The 21,923-nt window shown below is 42.4% G+C and overlaps 1 protein-coding gene across 4 annotated transcripts; it reads right to left on the bottom strand.

Moving 5' to 3' along the window:
• Positions 1 to 6,816: 6,816 nt before the first annotated feature.
• PDP1 (pyruvate dehydrogenase phosphatase catalytic subunit 1) lies at positions 6,817 to 15,512 on the bottom strand. Of its 4 annotated transcripts, XM_068526031.1 has the most exons (3): positions 15,400 to 15,464; positions 14,583 to 14,617; positions 6,817 to 10,941 (listed from the first exon to the last, which is right to left on the bottom strand). In XM_068526031.1, exons 2-3 carry the CDS (start codon positions 14,611 to 14,613, stop codon positions 9,284 to 9,286), a joined length of 1,689 nt encoding a protein of 562 aa, XP_068382132.1. In that variant the 5' UTR covers positions 14,614 to 14,617; positions 15,400 to 15,464; the 3' UTR covers positions 6,817 to 9,283. The 4 variants fall into 4 exon arrangements, with proteins under 4 accessions (XP_068382132.1, XP_068382135.1, XP_068382133.1 ...); XM_068526034.1 differs by lacking the exon at positions 14,583 to 14,617 and having other exon boundaries at positions 15,400 to 15,512; XM_068526032.1 differs by lacking the exons at positions 14,583 to 14,617; positions 15,400 to 15,464 and adding an exon at positions 15,262 to 15,291.
• Between the last annotated feature and the right edge of the window lie 6,411 nt (positions 15,513 to 21,923).

Here is a 21,923-nt window from a genome sequence, read left to right as displayed (position 1 = left end):
AGAGGCCGCGACAGTGAGAGGCCCGCGCACCGCAATGAAGAGTGGCCCCCGCTTGCCGCAACTAGAGAAAGCCCTCACACAGAAACGAAGACCCAACACAGTCAAAAATAAATAAATAATAAAATTATAAAACAAAAAACAATGAACAGTTATTTCTGTGAAAATTAATATAGGCATACCTCAGAGATATTGTGGGTTTGGTTCCAGACCATCACAATAAAGCAAATGTTGAAATAAAGTGAGTCACACAAAATTTTCGGTTTCCCAGTTCATATAAAAGTTATGTTTACATTATACTGTAGTCTACTAAGTGTGCAATAGCATCATGTCTGAAAATACAATGTACATACATTAATTTAAAAAGACTTTACTGCTAAAAAATGCTAATTATTAACTATCATCTGAGCCTTCAGCGAGTCACTGTAGTAACATCAAAGACCAAAGATCACTGATCACAGATCACCATAATAAATATGATAATAATGAAAAAGTTTGAAATAGCTTGAGAATTGCCAAAAGGTGACACAGAGACAGGAAGTGAGCAAATGTTGTTGGAAAAATGGCACTGATGATAGACTTACTCAACTCAGGGTTGCCACAAACCTTCAACTTGTAAAAAACACAATACGTGCAAAGCAAAATAAAGTGAAGCACAATGAAATGAGGTTTGCATGTAAATAGAAACCTCATTGAAAATGAGGAGGTCTAGAAGGGGGAGCTCTCATGCTGTACCACTGGAAATCAATTGCAGACCCAACTGGAAGAGATGTACCTTTGCAGTTCCAACAGGAAGAAAGTTACATTACTACCCAGTAGGAGGAAGGAAGAATTTCTCCTTGCCTGGCAACAGCCCAGCCAATGAGAGACTGTCACAACTCAGCCAATGAAAATCCACTATACTTCAAACTCTCAGTTTCCTCCAATGGACTCTTGTTTATAACAGCCAGTCGCCCTTCTCCTGTATAAAAAAAAAGGTCCTCTCTTGTGTTCTCCAAATCTGCCTGTGATTTGCCATAGATTGCATGTCTTAAATTGCAATTTTTTGCTGTTCCTGAATAAACCCATTTTGCTAGTAAAATAACTGGCTGCATTTTATGAGGGTTTAGAATTTGGGTGCAGCTTTTCTGGCTCAGGATCTCTCATGCGGTTGTAATCATGCTGTCAGCTGGAGTTGCAGCCTTTGGAAACTTGACTGGAGCTGCAAGATCTGCTTCCAACTACACTCATGTGACTATTGCCAGGAGGCACCAGTCTCTTTCCATGTGGTTCTCTCTACAAGGCTGCTCACAATATGGCTCCTCCCAGAGTGAGTAATCCAAGAGAGAGTAAGAGTGACCAAGACAGAAGCTGCAGTGTCTTTTATAATCTGATCTCAGGAGGGACGTGCCATCACATCTGCTGTGTTCCACTGGTCACACAAACAAATCCTGGGAGCATATTACACAGGGTATAAATGCCAGGCGATAGGGATCATTGGGAGCCATCTTGGAAGGTGGTTACCACATAGCCAAGTACCCAAAACAATGAACAAGCCCAATAAACACTTGCTAGATTGGACTGAACTAACTGGTGGCTGGCAATTCAATCCAGCTATAATGTTCCAAGACTTTGATGGGTGACTGGTTAGGTCTCCCAAGTTCAGTTGTCAAGTTACCCCATACCTGATTAGAGCTCAGTGAGCGTGCACCATGGTAACTAAGGAATCAAGAAGAACAAAAATATGACTGTGTTTGAACAAAACATACCAGTTCATTAAATGTGAGTGTACACACATGAATGACTAATGGCAATATGTAAATCACAAAGATGTTCTCTTGCCTAACTACCAATCCTTCCTCATTTAGAATTAGTCAAGTCTCCCACCTATGAGTAGCTAGAAGCCAGATTTCAGCCTGGCATGGCTCTGGCTAACATTGTTTTGTACTTCTTCTTCCCACCCCTGCCTCTACCAACTCTTGCATCCCATGCCTGCTTGGCTAGTCCTTGCCATCTCAAGTAGTTCTCTAAATGTATGCTAGCTGCAAGGATGCTACAGCCATTGTGTACAGTTGACCCTTGAACAACAAGGATTTGAACTGTGCAAGTCCACTTGTATGTGGATTTTTTTCAATAGTAAATACTACAGTGATACTTGATCTATGGTTGGTTGAATCTGCAGATGTGGAATCACGGATACAGAGGAACCGTAGATCTGGAGGAACCAAGTATATGGAGGGCTGACTGTAAGTTATACCCAGATTTTCCTGTATGCTGGGAGGTTTGGGGCCCCTAGTCCCCTTCTTGTTCAAGGCGCAAATGTACTATCTACCTAAGGCTTTTTCTGCTATTCCTATCTTTCTACCTCATCTCCCACCGTGGAGATTTCAATAAATGAATTGGGAGACTGAGGAACTGCATACCTGGACACTGCAATGCACTCCTCACTTGGCACACTCTGTGGGTGGCTCCATTCCCTATGTGCTAGACTAACTGCTGGCCTACATCAGTCTTTGCTGCTTCTTCTGAGGATCGTTGTCTCTGCTTTGCAAGGGCTCACTTGTCTATTGGCCACTTGACAGTCCTCGGGTCTTCTCAATTCCAAAGGGATCATTCTGGTTACACAGAGAGGCCGGGCAGTGTGATGTGGTGATTAAACATGTAGGCTTTGGAATATACAGGTATGGCTTTGTTTGGTGTGTGATGCTGGACAAGCTACCGTGCCTCTTTGCACTAGGGGCAAAATAGGGGAAATCATACTTCAGTTTGTTTTAAGGACTGTACTGGTCAGGTCCTGGTAGGAAACTGATTTCACCTTACATTGTTCAAATGAACAGATTACTCACAGAGGTGTGAGCAAGGATGAGGGAACAGACAGGGTTGTTGAGGCACCCAGAGATGGCAGCAGTAGGAAGGCTTTACCATCCCTAAGGCTGAAAGGACAAAGGGAGGAATAGCGTGACCTGAGCCCACTGAGAACCGGAAGTGTGGAAGAGGTGCAGCCCTAAGGGGCTATAGTGTGGAGGGACACAGCTATGGCTGGAGATGTACTAGGAAGAAATATCCCAGCATCTCTCTCATCCCACCCTCCAATCACCTGCTGGTGCTACCCACTGGTTGAATGGAAATGATAATCAGAAGACAAGCGAGGGACTTCCCTGGTGGCGCAGTGGTTAAGAATCCTTCTGCCAGTTCAGGGGACACAGGTTCGATCCCTGGTCCGGGAAGATCCCACATGCTGCAGAGCAACTAAGCTCGTGTGCCACAACTACTGAGCCTGCGCTCTAGAGCTCGCGAGCCACAACTACTGAGCCCGTGCACCACAACTACTGAAGCCCGCATGTTCTAGGACCCTCGTGCTGCAACAAGAGAAGCCACTGCAATGAGAAGCCCATGCAACGCAACAAAGAGTAGCCCCGGCTCGCTGTAACTAGAGAAAGCCCGCGCACAGCAACAAAGACCCAACGCAGCCAAAAAAAAAGAAGACAAGCAAGCCTGGGAGGTGCAGCCTGGAGGAGCTTCCAGGCACACAGGGCAGGGCAGAGATGGCTTAGAGAAGGGGTTGAGGGGCCAAACAGAGACTAGCAGCACAAGTATTAAACGAGAAAGCATAGAGTATATTTTCCACAGGAACTGGCACATAGTAAGTGCTCGAGAAACAGTAATCGTGGTTACCGTTAGCATTACTAAGGCTGTGAGGTCACTGGACTTCCCTGTTATACTTGAAGCCATCTTTGCCCGTCTAAGCAAGAGCCACAGGTGTGTGACTCCACAGTCATGAGGCTTGGTTTAGTAACATACTCTCTCTGGTCTGCTCAGTCTCACAGCTCTGTTTCTACTGACACCAGGGCTTTAATGATCTAGTCTCTGTTTTCATCAGGTGAAATTAGGCTGTTTAACTTGACCCCAGATTTGGAGCAAGAAAAAATAATTTCTAAGCGAAGTTCCTTTGAGAAAACTGTCCATCTGGTCAGTTTCCCTTTCCATGTGGTCAGTTTCAAAGACTTTCCTTTTTCCCTCTTATCTAACGAGCCAAGACAAAATGGTCGCGCTAATGGAAACTGCCTTGCATTCCAACTGCTGCTGCCCTAGCATAAAATCCATGATTTCATAAGGGCTTAAAAGTGTTTTTTTAAAATCCTTTATGTCACCACTATTCAGCTGGCTGCTGTTTTTCTTCTGCTTTGCTTTCATCCCTGTCACCGGTCCAAGGTGTCAGAGGATCTGATACTCCCTGCCTCCATTACTGCCTCTAATCACACCACTCTCTTCCTTCTCTTGCCTTTTCTTTTTTTTTTTCCCTTAGATCTGTCACGTTTCCCATTCTTCTCAGCTTTTATGCTTGAAGGCTGGCCTCTTAGTCAACACTGCCGGCCAATCAAATTGGTCTTGTCCTTCAAGGAGACAGATTGATTAAATCACCGCAAGTGAGATACAATCTTTGGTTCTTTGACTCTTCTTGGCTGCTTGTTGTGGCTCAGTGCTCCAGGTCTGAGGTTTCTGAAAGGCTGAATAGGATCACTAACCTTCTTGCACTGTAGTAAAATCTGATTGTTTGGGTTGGTTGAGCATGTGCTGCAGGCAGGAAGTACGTCAGTGAACTGGGTTGGCTTAGAAGAGCAGAGAGGTGTGACTCTAGGGCAGGGTCTTACGGCCCCCTTGGGGTAGGAAGGTGAACCAATGTGAATTACTGAGCTCTTTGGGAGCTGGGTGCCAGGTGCTTCCAAACAGCAGCTAAAGTTCTTCGCAGGCCCTCAGAGGACATGTCTCCCACCGTGTGTACAAAAGGAGGTGGGGAAGAGGGCAAGGGTTGGATGGGGACCAGTTAGCAAAGTTTTACTGGGGGATATGAACTGACTTTTGGGGTCCGACTGACTCACTTGACAATTGAGTCTTTGAGGTCTCTCCCAGTGAACACAGGAAGCATTCTCCCGTCGAGGGCTAAAGGTGTGATGGGCCAATTTGTATAGTGGTACTTTTTTTTCTTTTGAATATTCTTTGCAACAGGAAACTAGTTCAATTTTTAGAAATCATTGACTTTTAATTATAAAATGAAACTAAATTACAGGAATAAATTATTTCTCTGCATCTGGATCGATGTTAACTTCTGACGAATGAAGAATTTCTTCAAGTTCACTTAGGAGCTTTTTTTTTTTTTTTTTTAACTTGATGGTATGTCTCTAATGTACAATAAAGTGGATGCAGAACATTTTTTATTCAACATTGTGTTGGCTCAGAGAGAGAAACAAAATCCACGGGCCCTGACAAAGAACTGAAAATCTTGATGGACAAACAAGGTAAAGTTAAAAATTAGAACAATTTAAAACCAGATATGTGCATATTTTACGAACCTAAATATTGGCTACATAACTGAGTCTAAATTGTGTGGTCCTTAAAATATGTGCATTGGATAATCATTATTAATGGCACATGAAATGCATGAATTTCATCATTCTTAATATATTTACTTTGAAGGCATAATTTGAAAGCTATTTAGAATACTGTGTATTGTTAGGATTCAATCCAAGGTACAAATTTTGTCATAAGAACCGGGCTGACTGGATTTAATAAGATTAAGCTTGGCTTTCAAAGTAAATTCTGAATGGAACAAAGGAAGTGACCTTCATACTGTAACAAGTCAACTCAGATACCATTAACATGTCTTCATTTACCCAGCTTGCCCAGGCCTCAGCTTTTGACGATCTGAAAAATTCTATAGTGAATAGCAATTATTATTTATGATAAAGATCATAATTAAGGCATGTTTACCTACAGACTAAGGATAGCAGTTACCTAGACCCTCTTGCTATACCCAAAGACAGAGCTAACAATAAGCCATATTCAGACATGTGTTTGACTAGTGAGCAGGAAAGCTTGTTCTAGGAAGTATTTAGTTTAATAAAAGCAGAGATATTCAAGTCAGCTACACCATCCCAGTCCTAATTTAACAGTCAGCATTTAATCCACTTCCTTCCCCATCCCTAATCATAGCAATGGCCGATGGAGTGATAAACCATGACCATCAAAAACCGAGGTATTATTTGTCTTTTTCTTACAGGATAGTCATTAGCTCAATCACTTAATGAACTAAATTAACTCAACAAGATTATCAGTGGGAGAGGTACAGAGAGGTCATTAGCAAAGGACCAGTCCCTAATCCCTCCAAATTTTTCACCATGAAACATTTTCATCACTTGTTTAAAGGGCATTTTTTAAAAAGTCCTAGCATTAAGGTACAGAACATAAAACTCACCTGTAATCAATCATATCTGCAATGTTAAATCTATACTTCAACCAAATAATATCCCTGGGAATTGCTAACCGAAAAGTTAGCTCTAAAAGGGGAGAGGAAGGGGGCTAATAATGCCCGTCAACAATGGATAAATTGTGATATATTCATACTACGGAATGCTACTTGGTAATAAGGAAGAGACTATGAATACACTCAACGTAAATGAATCTCAAAAAAATGAACAAACGTCAGATACAAAAGAGTACATATTATATGATTTCATTTGTATGAATTTCTAGAACAAGTAACACTAATCTATGGTGATAGAAGTCAGAACAATAGTTTTGTCGGGAGGGATTAACTGGAAAGTGGCATGAGGGAATTTTCTGCTGGAGTAATGGAAAAGTTCTATATCTTTATTGGGGTTGTGGTTACCAAATCTCAAACTACACATTTAAAATCTGTGCATTTTACTGAATGTAAATTATACCCTAGTTTGGTTTTTTTTTAAGTCCTATCTATCTAGAGGATCCTAAAGTTAAGTATAATCTACCCCCATAGAAAGCATCTAATGAATCTTACTATTAATTAAAAACCAACACAGGTCATTCAGAAAGCAGATATGAAGCTTTAATTCACTGTGGGCATTTCTCTGACCATTCTCTATATTATATATGAACTTTTCACACTTCTTCACACAGATACAAGACAGTTTTTTTCCCCCAAGTACTGTGTACCATACCACCATTCCATTTAACTAGCTAAGGACATATTATAAATACCATGAGCCACTGACTAAATACATATGTTAGAAAGTATAAATCAAAAAAAGTTTAAGAAAGGCTAAATACCATGAAAGTTTACACATATTCTTTAATTCTAGATATCACAGTGACAACCAATTATAATAAAATCACAACTTCTTTTAGATAATATTCATATATCTAACATCCAATTATTTTCATTTTCATTATTTTCATTTCCACACTGTTAACTCCACACTGCATTTTCATTTCTATAGAGAGTGGACAGGCTTTTGGACTGCAGACCAAGTTTCTTGTGTAATAATAAGAATTACTATCTTGATCATGACCATGGGAAACCAAATTTATATATACTGTACTATACAGAGATGAGACTTTACTAAGTATAAGATAATGTGGAACTCTTTAGTGGTGGTGTTCAAGAGAAATTCGAATAGTAGCCTGAAAATGAGTTTTAACTGCTACTGCATTCTACATATATTTCATTAATAGATGAACTCTCTGTCAAAACATTTATAAATAAGTATATAGTACAATAGCTTTTCCCCCTCCAAAATACTGCCTGGGAGGAAAGTTCCAAGCTGACTCAAGGGAAAAAAAAAAAAAGGAAAAAAAAAAAAAAAGGAAAAAAAATAGACCTCAGAAAACAAACATTATATGGTCTTCTGAGCTGCAATCTTCCTGAGTCTATTTTCAATTGGAACAAGTTTTGCAGCCAATTCTACGTTGCTTCAGTGTCCACAGTCCTGAGGGAGTCCTTGAATATCTAGTTCATATTCTACAGAAATCCGAAAGGACCTAAACACCCCTCAACTAATTACACAAGGGAAAACTGATTATGTTTTGTATTAAAATCTATGTGAAAATCAAACATAGTCATAGCCATTCTTTTATCAGTGATGCTACAATAAGTGATGAAAATATATGCACAGCTGTACATGGATCACCATTAAACACAGGAACAAAATGCCATTTGATGCATATTAAATAAGCTCCCAAAAAGCCAATTTGAATACATTTATTTTCATTTACTTTGATACAGCATTGGAAGAGACTGCATATAATTATGGCGACTGCTGCAAACAATACTTGATGCTGCTAAGTGTTCCATTAAGCATCAGGCATGCACAATAGTTACCTTTAAAAATTTCTCATGTATATATCTTAACATTCTTATTTATAAGCTACAATATGTTTAAAGCATTTAGTAATTTTTAAACCAATTATTTTAATTGACCTACATCTAAGTGGGGAAAACCAAAAAACTTCCTCATTTCAACACCCGAAGGTAATATTAAACCTTACTCCCCAAAATTATATATTTAAATTTATTTTATATGTGTCATCCTTAAAAGTCCAAAAGTGATGAAAATTATTATCACTACTAAATTAGAAGTATGATTTCCCAGCAGCAGTCTACCCAGCACACACAGCATGCCACGCTTTGCGGGATTACATGATAAGAGTGACGTGCTGGTGGCTGCAGATGACAATAATTGAACATATCAGTCTCTTCTCTTCATTCTGGATCTTTTATTTCAAACTAAATAAAGCTTTTCATTAATATAAACTGAAAAAATTATTTTTCCTTTATTTAACATCACTAAGAGTAGATAAAACTAAACACCTTTATTGTCTTCAAGTGTGTGGCAAGAGAGAAAATGTTTCAATCACATTAGGTAAATCAGGGGTGGGGAAGGGGGTAGCATTTGTTTTTCCATTTAAGGATTCCAGTCAAATAATCATACACACTTACAAATTCAGATTACTTGGTTCTCGGTCCTTTATGGCTTAAAGCACTGGATTTGAAAACTACTTCAGGTTAAAATAAAGTTATATGAATAATGCATAGGTTGTATATCTAGGAGATCATGCAATAAATAAATGTTCTCGTGTACACTGGAATCTTGGTGATGAAAGGGGTCTGCAGGTGTGAACAGTAATGTTTTTTCGTTTTACCAAGAGAATATGCCCAGCAAGTTCCTTGCTTTGGGCCTATTCAAGATCCTGTTTGTAAGGTCATCCTGATTTTCTCAGATTGAAAAAAGGAGCCAATGTCATAAGACATCTGCAGTAAGGAACTGACGTGCCTCAAGTGCAAGTGCTGTGAGGTCCGAGCTAAGCAGAAGGAGACTCAGGATCCTACCACCCTGCTACAAAGTCAATTTGGACTACTTGGCTGACTAGAGTATCAAATGGGGAAATGCTTAGAATGACCCACCGGAAATGTTTACTGTATTAGTATCTTTTAAAAATCTATCTGCTCTTTAAATCTATTTCATTTGAGAACTGCCAGGGTAAGATCCACTCACTATTCCTGGTTTTGATATGCCCCTACGACATGAGAATTGAACTGAACTACAATGATTGTAATGTCATCCCTGTACATCCTAGCAAGCTCTTCAGGAAGACTAAGCATTTTGGAGAGGCGCTCGTGATCAACAGCCCCAAACTCGTTGTTGCCCACAGCATGGCGAATTAGATGGGTTGCTGCATTCTGATCCTCAAATACCGATGACATCTTGGCTCTCCTTTCTGTTAAAAGGCCATGCATCTGTCCCAGAGTCACCTTATAGCCACCAACAGCTATCGGCTGTTGGTGATGCATGCCTGTTAGGTACTCACCCACAATCCTAACCACATCCTGCCTATGCATTGTCTCCCACAATCCATCAGTCGCCAATACCAGAAATTTATCCTGTGGCCTTAATCGGTGGTAAGTTACTTCTGGCTCAGCAGTGAGATAAGGAGGTGTGTAATAATTAGGAGGGATAAACTTGGTATATTCGTTGTCATTCAGCTGGTCTGGGCCAGATTCTATCACTCTCTTTTGAAGGTCAATGCTCCATTTGAACTTTACGTCTCCAAAAGCCCTAAAAGGCATCAGTAAGCCAAGTAGCCGATCCTGTTTCACCACACTCTTGGCCTCATTCTTTGGGTGCTCCAATTTCAGGCGTTCCACTTCTCTTTCATTCTGAGCATTGTGGTCATTAGACAGAGTGACTGCTGACCAAGAGCCGTCCTCTTCCTGCACACCCAGCATGGCTCTGCTATCACCAGTATTGGCCACATGAAGGTCAACACCATCCACATGGGCCACACAAGCTGTGGCCCCAGAAAATGCCACTCGAAGCACCAGGTAGTTGAGGAAAGAATTGGGATCACCGACTTGAGCCTCCAAGGAGATGTCATTATCAAGCCTCTTGAAAGCATTAATCAAAGCCTCCTTAACATCAATTTCAGTCGACTCCCCAGTGTTAAGGTCTATAAGCTCTTGCCAGTAAGTCCTCAAGCTGTTGAAATATAATTTGGATGCCTCCTTACTGAAATAATCATTGGGATGCTTGTGCCACTGGAGAATGGGGAGCAGTGCTCGACCGCTCTCCACCGCATTTTCGATCTCTAGCAAAGTCTCATGGGGTAACAGAGAGACAGCAATATAATAAAAGAGTCTTTCACTGACCGCCTGGGAACAAGCACAGCCTGCATGGCCATCGAAAACCCCCAAAAGCATCCCTCTGGTCTGCAAGCAGGTTGCTGCACTTCTCCGGTCCTCAATGGGTGCATTCGCAGGCAGCTGATTGCTGTCAAATCCAAGGACAGAACTGACATTTTTGCCATCAAATTCTGGCACTTTGAAACTGTATTCATTAGCTTTCAGGATGCTGTTGACTTGTGGAGGTGTAAGGTAAAATTTCTGTGGTGTGGAAGCATATCTCCTTCCTTGGGTGTACTGCCACCAGCTCTCCTTTGGCCTATAAAAGGTAGCATATGTCGGATGGGGTGTATATCTCAGGCGACTCTGAGGAATGTAAGGGGGTGAGCAGCAGAGATGTTTGTGGTGGCAGTAACACGCAGTGCCATAGATTCTGCTCAGTTCACAGTTACGGATCAGAGGGAAAAACAGTTGAGTTGGTGCTGGCATGGCATCAGAGAACAGCGGCAGGCTGGAACTTCTGACTGGAATTCCTAGACAGCAAAAGTTATATTCAGATTACTTAATCTATTTTTGCTTTCATAACAAATGTTTAGCAGGTGAATCTACAGGCTCCCTGTGCCTCCTAAGGCACTACATTTTACACACATATCATCTACTACTTCTACAGGATATACTCTGCTAAGCACACCTCCCAATCACTTATGGAGCCAGGATTGAACTGTCGTCGAGCTTTACTTTTCTCTCTTCCTTGTATTTCTTTGTGCAGCACAAACTGTGCAGAACGTACGATAGATCTGGCTGGGGAGAGTGGAGGAGACGAAGGTTATATAACATAATGCAGTGGCAGTCTACCTGGCCAATCACCCTTCTCCCTATCCTTAAAAAAGGCCGTGGATCTCCCAAATTGCACAGGGACTTCTCTCATTTATGAAGATCCTGTTTCTAGACCAGTGGTCAATTGTTAGCATTTGATACACTTGACTACTACCATAAAAGTGTTGGGATGCAGCCCCAACCTGTGTGTATTCATGAATTATTTGTAAGTTATATACATATGCTACTACATTAATATAATGTTCATTATAACCTGTACAAGAAAAATTTTACATAATGAATAAAAACAGAAGTTCCAAAATGCCCTCCCTGCATCCTAGTAGATGGTCTTGCAAACAATGTTTCTCCAGACCACTGTGCCAATTTGGCAAGTTTAGGGACATAGGTCTGCCACCAATTCACCACATAATCCTGGAAAAGCTGGATCGCCTCTTTGAGCCTTGCTTTCCTAAGCTGTACGTGAACACATCAGAGCAGATGCTATCTGAGCCCGCTTCTTGGACTCTGTGCCTTTATAAAAAGTGTGCATTGAAGTGAGGCTTTGATATCAAATGCAGGGTTCATTTATTTGTTGTTTAATTTTAGTGTATTCTTTGTGATAAAAACTAAGTATTCTAGTAGCTCTGAAACTTTGTTAGTAACATAAATGGTCGCAGTTCTGGAATTTAGTTTACTTGCTAGCGTTTTCCTCTGCTTATCAGCCATGAAAGAAAGCTACAGAAATGATTTTCGTCTATAACGGATCCCAAGTAGAATTCACCCCTAGAAAAATATTTTCTCTTACATTTTAAAAAAAGGTTATCTATTTGCCCTTGGAAATTAATAAACAGTGAAATAGTAGTCTAATGGTCTAAGGTTTGGCTAAAAAAAGGTAGAGCATTATAATCATGAATAAACCAAAATCATATCACTTACTATGTGACACTGAAAACATTTTGCTGGGCATTTATCTAGAAAATTTAATAAACATGTATCATTAATTCAGGTAATTTTTACAAGAAAAGAATCCCTCTTGTAACATATATTTCCCCTGAATTCTTGAAGTATTGCCTCAAAGTATTCATCTGGCCTATAAATAAACAGGCTTTATATTTTAAATAAGAAAACAAATGCAGTAAACAAAAAGGAATAAGGAATATAAAACCACCTGAGCCTTAATATCAACTATTCCTTCCTAAGGTTGAACACATTAAGAAAAAATTTTACAAATATCATAGAGAGTGTTAGAATATATTACATTATTTTCACGCACCCTCTTTTGAAACACAGTTAGAAAAAAGATAAGTGGAATGCGGGGGTGCAGAGAAAACACTGAATTTGCTTCTGTAATAAGTGCTGTATAAGCCAGTCATATAGAACCCCTTCTGCACGTGATAGAAAGTACCGTCGTTTTAACTACACTATTTAAGAAGGGATTTGTTTACAAAATTGAGGACAAGATTAGGCAATAGAAGGAAATGATTAGAATTTTGGAAATAAGATCAATAACTAAATAAGTATTCTGAAAGGCAGTCATGAAAAACAGAAATTCCAGAAGAACAGGACTCTATCAAGACTAACCACTTAACTAACAGCACTTCAAACTGAATACCTGAAAGTCATCCAAAGGTTAAGTGTACATGACTGAGCCAGGAGATGTGCTCAAACGTGGGGCCACATGACACTGGCTTCCAGATATGAACCATATCTCTTGCTAGGTTTGTATGCAGAAAGCACATTAACTTATTTCATGCTTTGTATAAAGACTTTTTCTGTTATTAAAAATGTAAACAGACACCAATCTTAATGAAAATAAATTTTCTCTGTAACTTTATATACGTTTGCATTTATGCTTACTTTAAAACTTAAGAATCTTAGAGAACAAAACGTGTATTTCTGTATGGAATGTGGATTGAATCAAACTACTGTGCGTGTGTGTGTGTGTGTGTGTGTGTGTGTGTGTGTGTGTGTGTGTGTGTTTGGAGCGGGATTTGACAGATAGATGCATACCAGGATTTGGCTATATGATGTCTGTTCAAGGAATAACAAGTCCAGGAAACCCACACTTTCCTTAAATTCCTTTGCTTTGACAATCCTCCTGCTTTTGTAATTGACTGCAAAATGAACTACTGTGGCAAAAAGAACCGATTCATGCAGCAGATACTTTGAATAATACGTAAATTCAAACAGCAAGCACTCAAATAACATACATTTTTCCTTCAGGAATAAATTCTCGACATTAAAAACAAAAAAGCAGAGAGTGAATTTTATTAACTCCATCTTTCAGTTACTCAGGGGCTTAGCATATGGACTGAGACCCCCAACATGTCTCCAAAAGTCAAATTCTTAGGGAAGTTACCTACTCTGTGATTACTGAACATTCTATCACCACCAGTACAAGTAACATACTCTCTCCATCAGACCAGTTACTACTAGAAGTCGAAGTACTTTCAAATGCTTTCATAAACCATTAAGTGAGCATTTAAAAAACTCTGTATCCTTCTGAATATCCTGTGATTCAACAACAAAACCCCATGAAATCAAAACTTCTGTCGACAAACTTGCTAAATTAATGAAGTAGACAGCTCTTGATGAGGCAATAAGAACAGCAGCAAGGTACAGTTGTAGTAAACTGAAGCACTGTCAAATTTTCCAGTTATTTCTGGCCACAATTTCACTTAAAAGGTCCTATCCCATGATCCAGACTTAGCCACCTTAAACGCAGCATCTTAGTCTTAGGCAGATTTTGCCAATTTTGCCAACGACTAATAAGAAAAGATAAGTTGTAACCAGAAACAGGAAAGAGATCCATCCATTCTTACTGATGTGCTCAACAGAGTTTGTGCCAAGAAATGATTCAACTTCATCAATAAACTCACAGAAGAAATTGAAGAATGCAATTACTGCACCGACTCCAGAGCTCTTCAGCTTTGCAAAGATTTTGGTGTAAACGAAAAAAAAAATGCTATACTAATAATTAAATGTGTCAGAACCCCAGTTTACGTAATTTGATTGCATTAAACACCCTGCATAAAGACTCTCTGCGATTTTTCAGCATTTTTGGGCAACGTGTAGCCATTTCACAGCTCCTGTTATCTCTACATGAATGAAGAAACCAGTTGCCTTCGGAAAACACGAAGCCCCAAGCCAGCACTTGCTTGATTAGTTTCCTTTATCCCTACCTGAAAATTGCACTCACTAAGGCATCAAAGCTATCCTGGTCCAGGATGCCTTTGTCCCCCTTTTTCTATCTAGCTCACCTCTTAATTCCACGACGACCCATCTAAAACCATCCACACACAAAATCAGTCATCATCCTTCCTGGGTACCCAACGCAGGTAGTTAAGTGAATACCTACCAATTCGTCTGGGCCCGGGACACACACACATTCTCCTGTCATCACAACACGGAGCCGACAACATCCACAACCCGCGCGGACAGCAGCAGCGACAGCAGCACCGGCCCATTGAAAGCAAGGCAAAGATGCTCATTAGAGGAGGCGGCGGCGGCAGGGGAGGCGGGAGCGGAGGAGGGGCGAGGTCTCGCCCCAGCCCGGTGAATGGGGCTAGGAGGGGGGAAGAGGATGGAGGAGCAAGAAAGGGGTGGGGAGAAGAAGGAAACCAAACAAACAAACCCACCCCGCGGGAGAGGCAGAGCTACAGTGGAGGCGGCGGGGGCCCCAACGCCGGCGGAGGCGCGCCCCGGGACCGGCCCGTCCATCCAGCCCGGGAGCGGAGCCCACGGGCGCGCGGCATCCTCCGCCCGCCCACGCCGCACCGGCTTCAGTCCTGGAAACTGAGGGTCGGCCCGCGGCGGCTGCCGGTGGGATCACCCTGGACTCGGGGTGTGTAAGGGGGAACTCTCAGGCAGAGACGCCGCGCCACCTGCGCCGCACCTCCCGGGAGCCCACCCTGCCGCGGGTCCTCACGGCGCCCCCGGCGCTGACAGCGGGAGCGGCGGGCCCGCCCACCACCCCGAGCCTGCGGCTGCCCCCAGCGCCGCCACGCCCGCTGCGGCCCCGACGCCCTCACGCGCACCTGGCGCTCCGGGGCTAGTCCCTCCGCACGCCCGGGGCCGCCGCTCCCCACGCGCGCCGGCCGCCCCCTCACAACTTTGGGCTGGTGGAGGAGGATTCCGGACGGGCCGGCTCGGGGCCCGGAGTAGGGAATACGAACCGGGCACGGCAGGGGAGGAGCCGCTTCTTCTCAACGAGGAGGCGGCCGCGGCGGCGGCACCTCCGGGCGGTCCTTCCACGCAGTCCCGCGCAACTCCCTGTAGCTCGGCCCCTTGCCCCAGCCCGGCCCACTCAGCGACCCTGCCCCGCAGGGCCGCCACCCTACCCCGCCCACACGTTCGGGCCGGAGCTCTTCCCGCCTTCCGATTGGCTGCGCAGTGGCGAGTGGGCGGAGAGGAGAAGAGTGGGCCGCGGCCCGGCGCGTGGGAGCGGAAGAGCGGCGCGCTCCCCGCCAGCTTTGTGACGTCATGGGGGTCAGACAATCCCTTCCATTCCGCGCGAGGTGCCCATTGGTTCCGCGGGCCCACCTCACGTGACCGCGCCCGCGCCTGGTAGCCTGGTGGAGGGTGGGGCTGCGCGCGGTTACTGGGTTGACGGCGGAACGGGCTGGAGGAAGCGTCTGGCCCGGGTCCAGCGTCCCCAAGCGAGCTGGGCCCCGGGACCGGCTTCTGCCTGCCGGGCAGGCTTCCGCGAATCTCTGGCACCTCGGCGTGGGGCTGGCCGAGCCTCCCCCACGCCTTGCGGGTGGGCCGGGGCTTCGTAGGTTTAGGCTGTTGGGGCGGCTCCCTGCCCAACGGGAAACTGCATTCGCTGCAGTCGCCCCTGCCTGGAATAACAAGGCGTGATAACCCGGGAGTATCTGTGGCCTCATTCATTTGATACTTTGCAGATTTTAGGAGTGTTGCCGTGGATGATGTTTTCTATCATTTTCTGGGCACCTCTCAGAGCCCAGGGAGAGGAAGGCGGTCTAAACAGCAGCAAGAGGAAGTTGTGATGAAGGAATTCTTTCCCCTGTAGAGTAGGTGTGTGCTCACGTTTTCTGAAGGGCTTTGAAATCAGTATTGACTTATTTGCCCAGAATGGTTACAAGGAAAAGGGTAGAATGCAGTCTGCAAAAGTGGGAAGAGCCCTGGACTCTTGTGTCAGGACTTTCATCCAAGTCATTTCCGCTCCATAAGACTCAGTTTCCCCTTCGGTGAGATGAGTTGGATTTGGGGTGGTATTGGCAGTCTGGGGTTAAAGGGAAGACATGTCAAGGGCTATTTCACTTGCTTCTGTCCGCACATAATCCCCTCTTTATAGGAAATGAGCCACCGATAGTGGCTTCTAAAAGCTTCCTCGGAGATGGTATCAGGTAGATCATTGCACTTAACCCGCCTACTGTTAAACAGTTTACTTTGATTTATTAAGCATATCTGCTTACTAGCCAATAAAGTTCATAAAGTGATGTGGGCTGGATATAAGAACTGTCATGTTAACAGTATTGTGGAGTTTTGTTTTTATTAATTTGCATTATCTGATTTTTATGTAATAAAGGAAAATTCTTACAGGCACAAAACAGTGCCAGGAACTGGTTCTTTATAACTCCTACATCTTTCCAACTGCCTCCTCTATTCTCCAAATAAATTAGAGGGCCTTTTTGCCCAGCCCCAGGCTGCGCATGGAACTCTTGTGGCTATTTTTATGTGGCCTGCATCCCATTTTACATGGGTCCATCTGCCTCACTTCACCCCTCCTTTCTACTTCTCAAATGAGCATCGCATAAGTTTGTAAATATTTTTCATTGTCCTTTATTCTACTGAGTATCTGATTTATGTATCTGGTTTTCTGTGGTCTCACAGAGGCAGTATAGGGTGGTATAGCAAAGTGAGTAAGAGCACAGCTGGAGATAGACTGCCTGAGTTCGTCCCAGCTCTGCAGCTTACTGTGTGGCCTTGGGCAACCTCTTCCTGGCTCAGTTCTTTCATAAGTAAGATAGGAATAAAAATAGTAATATTTTAAAACTTTTTAACCTCACAGGGTTGTATTGAGTTGATATATATCATGCTAAGTAAGTACAAGCAGGTAGTAAGGGTTATATAAGTATCAGCTATTATTAATATTATAGACATGTCCAGATGCATGTGTTTGTTTTAGTTAAGGACTCCTAGCGAGTAGGAAACCCAGACCCTCAAGTGGAATATGTTCTACAGCTAGATACTAAGAAGTCATAATATTAATAGATTGGAGATTCTTAGGACCTTAGGAAGTCAGGTTAAAGTAAGTTATTTACATGAGGAATGTCACTACCTCTTAGCCCCTACGTTGCAGACATGGAGACCCGGTCATTGAAGGTAAGTGGATTTTTATTTTGAGAATTTCTGCCTGAGGACTCAGAAATGAAGTTTACACTAGGCTTGCCTGTTGTCTATAAACTTTTTCCTAGTGATTGTGAAAATAGAGTCATGAGACTCCAGAATATATACAACCATATCAATGACTTCTTCAGATCATCTTGGTAGCATATCCCATTATTCCACACCAACATTGCCATTATTCAGAGCACTTGTTAAATTACCTTTTCAAATTGTTTTTGGATCTGCACAGGAAACTCCAACTTAGTTTACTATAACTAGCACCTTGGTTTTTATACCAAAATAGTATTGATTCCCTCCTGCTAACAGTCTTAATTCTGAATGACCTATTTCTGAAAATAACACCCACTCTCAAAAGACTTGGTATTCGCCACCAGTAAATATAGTCAAAAGAATTTGTCATGAGCACTGAAGGCAATGCCAAGGTATTTCTGGAATCAGAATAAAGGCTCCCCAAAGTAATGGCTTTGAAATAAACTCATTTAGAGGTGTACGTTTTGTTCTCTAGCTACAAAGTTGTATGATTCAGTGATAAGTATGTTCTAAATAAAGTCATAGTTCTTCTGCAGAGGAACCAACTGCTTGTACCACTGGGGGAGATTCTTTAGTATCTCAACCTTGTCTTTCCTCTGGCCTGGCTTTCTTGCTGTCTCTAGATGGAGCTCCATTTGGCCACCCAGTAAATAGGCTTGCTTCAGAAGTGCTGTTTGTTATCACATGGCCATCTGGCCAAGGCCAGGGAAGGTCTTTGGGTTTGCTGCTCTGACCCCACGGACTGTTTTAGTCACCAGAACACCTGTTGACACCGTGACATTGGAAGGTAGATAAAAGTAGCACTGAACAACCCGGGATTGTTGTAAGGGCAGGCAAGGAGAAAGGAAGGGGCTTCTAAAATAGTATGGTACAAAGAAAGCACTGCACGAAAGTACCTGTTTTGTCTACACAGTGCTTTTTGTGATACCAAAAATGAAAGACAGTTCCTGAATTAGACCATTAACATGTAGTCAGTTTCTTGCCCTAGAATAAACCTGGAAATGAGCAAGTGCTCAGCCAGATTGGCCTGGTGTTCTTGTGGGTGGGTGATAAAAACCCTTGGGGGTATTGGAGGTTAGCTGTGACAACATGGAGATGGTCCAGTAGAATCTCAGTGGTGCCAGCCAGGAAGTTTAAAATAGACCTGCAAGTGGGTCTGAGATGCTGTCAGCCTGATGCCTGGTGAGCTACCATGGCCTTTGCCAAAATCAATGATTAGAGGGAAGAGAGGCTGCTAGACACTCATCTTTAACTCCTCCAGGTCTTGGATAGGAAATCAGCAAGTACTTACTAATTATGTAAGCAATAGGTACCTGTTTTATTACCATCCTGGGGTTGAGAACTGCTTCTTTGAAATTAAATTATTTGGTATGTGTGTGAAAAAAAAATATTAAAAACATCTGACACATAGTGAGTGCTTAATAAATCGTATCCTCCTTGTTGAAAAAAAAAAAAAGAAATTAAATTATTTGGAGTTATGCACTGAGATCAACAAATCATCTGTAAGAAAGAAACAGATCATGTACTGTGGCTCATTTCTTGTGGGCCAGAGGCTGTTACAGGTGCATTCAGTTTTGTCTTATTTTAAAAGTAGTCCATTCTCATCAGAATTCATGAGGCAGTAGTATGTTTGAGGGAAATATATATATCATCGTTCTCTTGCAGAATTAGGGACAAAAGTCTCCTGGGAAGAAGGAAATTTCTGTGCATTAATTTAACAGGACAAAGAATACGAAAAGTGGGTATCTAGAGTTGCTTTATTTCAGAAATCCCTGCTTATGGCGATGTCTTTAAATATTAAGGATGATATGTTTGGGGGAAGGGGTATTCTTGTCCAGCCATCAGATAATCAGGCAGGATTACTTTTTCATTCATTACTTTTTGTAATTCTGTAGATGATTCTCCAGAATACAGAGGGTAAAAGGTGAAGGGTTTCAGGGGAACTGAGACCTTGGGGTGGGTCAATTTACAACAGGTGCCCGGTCATGAGTGCCCCTGAAGCAGGTCATGCCAATATGCGGACTTCAGCAGAACCTCCCACACTGTGAACTCAAAAATAGTAGCTGCTGATCTGCACACTTCTTAAAAACTATAATTCTTTGCTTACCTGTACACCTTAACTGTAAGAGTATAAGCTTCTCAAGGGCAGGGATCCTGTCTCTTTTATACACCCATATAAACCCACAGCTTGGCGTATAGTGAGAACTAACAGGTAGTGAGTGCTTACTTTATACTATCCCCTGTTCTAAATGCATTGTCTCATTATACCCTCATAACACTCATATGAGGTAGGTGTTACCATTATATCCATTTCACAGGAGAGGAAACTTGATTCTCACTGAGGGTGATTTGCACTATTTACATAAGTAGGAAGTAGTAGAATCATCTGCCTTGCATCTTAGCTTGCGTTCGAAAGCACTATGTTATAGTGACCACTGCACACAATAGGTGCTCAATGATGAACTCGTTTCAAATAGAGACAAAAGTAGCATGTTGCAGCAGGTGAATTGTGATAATTAAGGAACTACAGAAAGTTTCACATTTTCATTATGGATTTGAGGATAAACTATATCCTTATAATTGCAAAATTTCCACCCTTGTTATTGTATCGGTAACCAGCAATAAATTTTGCACAGATAAGTGTATCACCACTGAATGGCCATTCTTGTCAGAGCACTGAAGGGTTTGGTTATGGTTTTTCAGGAAAAACAATGTAGTTAGGAGGTAGGAGATAGATGGGCCCCAGGCTGAGCAGCTACAACCGGCCCCTGCTAACACCTCGAGATAAGACGCTAGCAGGAGCATCGGGCCCTGATTGGGTGAAAGACAAAGTGACCACATTTTTCACATTCTTGTGGTCAAAGGGATTTCCTAGCCCACACAGGCATAGAGAAGGTCCTCAGGGTTCAAAGGAAGGAGGGGGGTGTCAACCCATAATATGTCCTGCCAAGCTCCCAGAAACCTTCACACTGGAATCCATCTGGATTGAGAGAGTCATGTACCAGGGAGGGCCCTGAGTCCAGCCAAGTATGGACACAAGTGAGATGATTGGCCAGAGACACTCTGGAAGACTGTATCCACGTAAGCAACCTAAGCCATCCCCATTCTGCGCCTCACTCCGAGTCCACCTGTATTATCTTCCACACGTACTTTGCTTCTAATAAATGCTTTATCTCCTTCACAATCTGTCTCTTTGATGAATTCTTTCTACAAAGAAGACAAGGATCGAGGTCCTGCTTCAAGCCGCCGCAACCCTTACCCCAAGATATCAGCTATAAAACCATGTTTTCCTTGGAAACTAGATACTATAAACATTTGTAGATGAATACCTAATGCATTCAATTCACATCCTAGTAATAAACTATAGTTGACATATGATATGAAGTGAACAATTTAATCTATTTAAAGCTATATGTTCAGTTTACAATATTTTATATTTAAGCAGTATCAACAGGAGAGGGAAAAGTTCACGGAGAGAAAGAAGACAGAGGAAGAACGTTAATAAGAGCTATCGAATTATGTATCCAGTTTCTGCTAGGAATAATGGACTCGGGAAGTCTAATCAGAATATTCAGGGGACTTCCCTGGCGGCCCACTGGGTAAGACTCTACGTTCCCAATGCAAGGGGCCTGGGTTTGATCCCTGATCAGGAAACTAGATCCCACGTGCCGCAACTAAGAGTTCGCATGCTGCAACTAAAGATCCCACACCAGCAACGAAGACCCCGCATGCTGCAACTGAGACCTGGCACAACCAAATAAATAAATATTTTTTTAAAAAATGTTTAGGGAATTACTAAGGTACAATATCTGGGTTGTGATTTTATGCCTTCTGAAGGCATTGTGGTTTTGTAAAATGAGCCTAAGTTGGAGCCAGAGATACCAGAGTTCAAATCCTAGCTCTGCTTCTTATTAGCTGGCTAATCTTTCCAAATTTACCCAATAGCTTCAACACTTTTAAAATCTAAAGAGCGTTATAAGGATTAATGATAATCTAAAGGAAAATGCCAAATGATGGCTGGCAAATAGCACAAAATGGTAGCACCTAAATGAATTTCCTATTGCTGTTGTAACAAATTACCACAAATTTAGTGGCTTAAAATGGCACACATACCTTACAGTTCTGGAAGTCAGAAGTCTAAAATGGGTCTCAGTTGGCTAAAATCAAGGTGTCAGCAGAGCTGCATTCCCTTCTGGAGGCTTTAGGGGAGAATCTGTTTTCTTGCCTCAGCCAGCGACGAAATGCTACTGCAGTTTCTTGACTCGTGGCTCCTTTCTCCATCTTCAAAGGGAGAGAG

Source organism: Eschrichtius robustus, chromosome 17, assembly GCF_028021215.1.
Source record: "Eschrichtius robustus isolate mEscRob2 chromosome 17, mEscRob2.pri, whole genome shotgun sequence".
In the NCBI taxonomy this organism is placed as follows: domain Eukaryota; kingdom Metazoa; phylum Chordata; class Mammalia; order Artiodactyla; family Eschrichtiidae; genus Eschrichtius; species Eschrichtius robustus.
The sequence above is the reverse complement of the archived record's forward strand: the minus strand, read 5'-3'. Positions and strand labels throughout refer to the sequence as shown.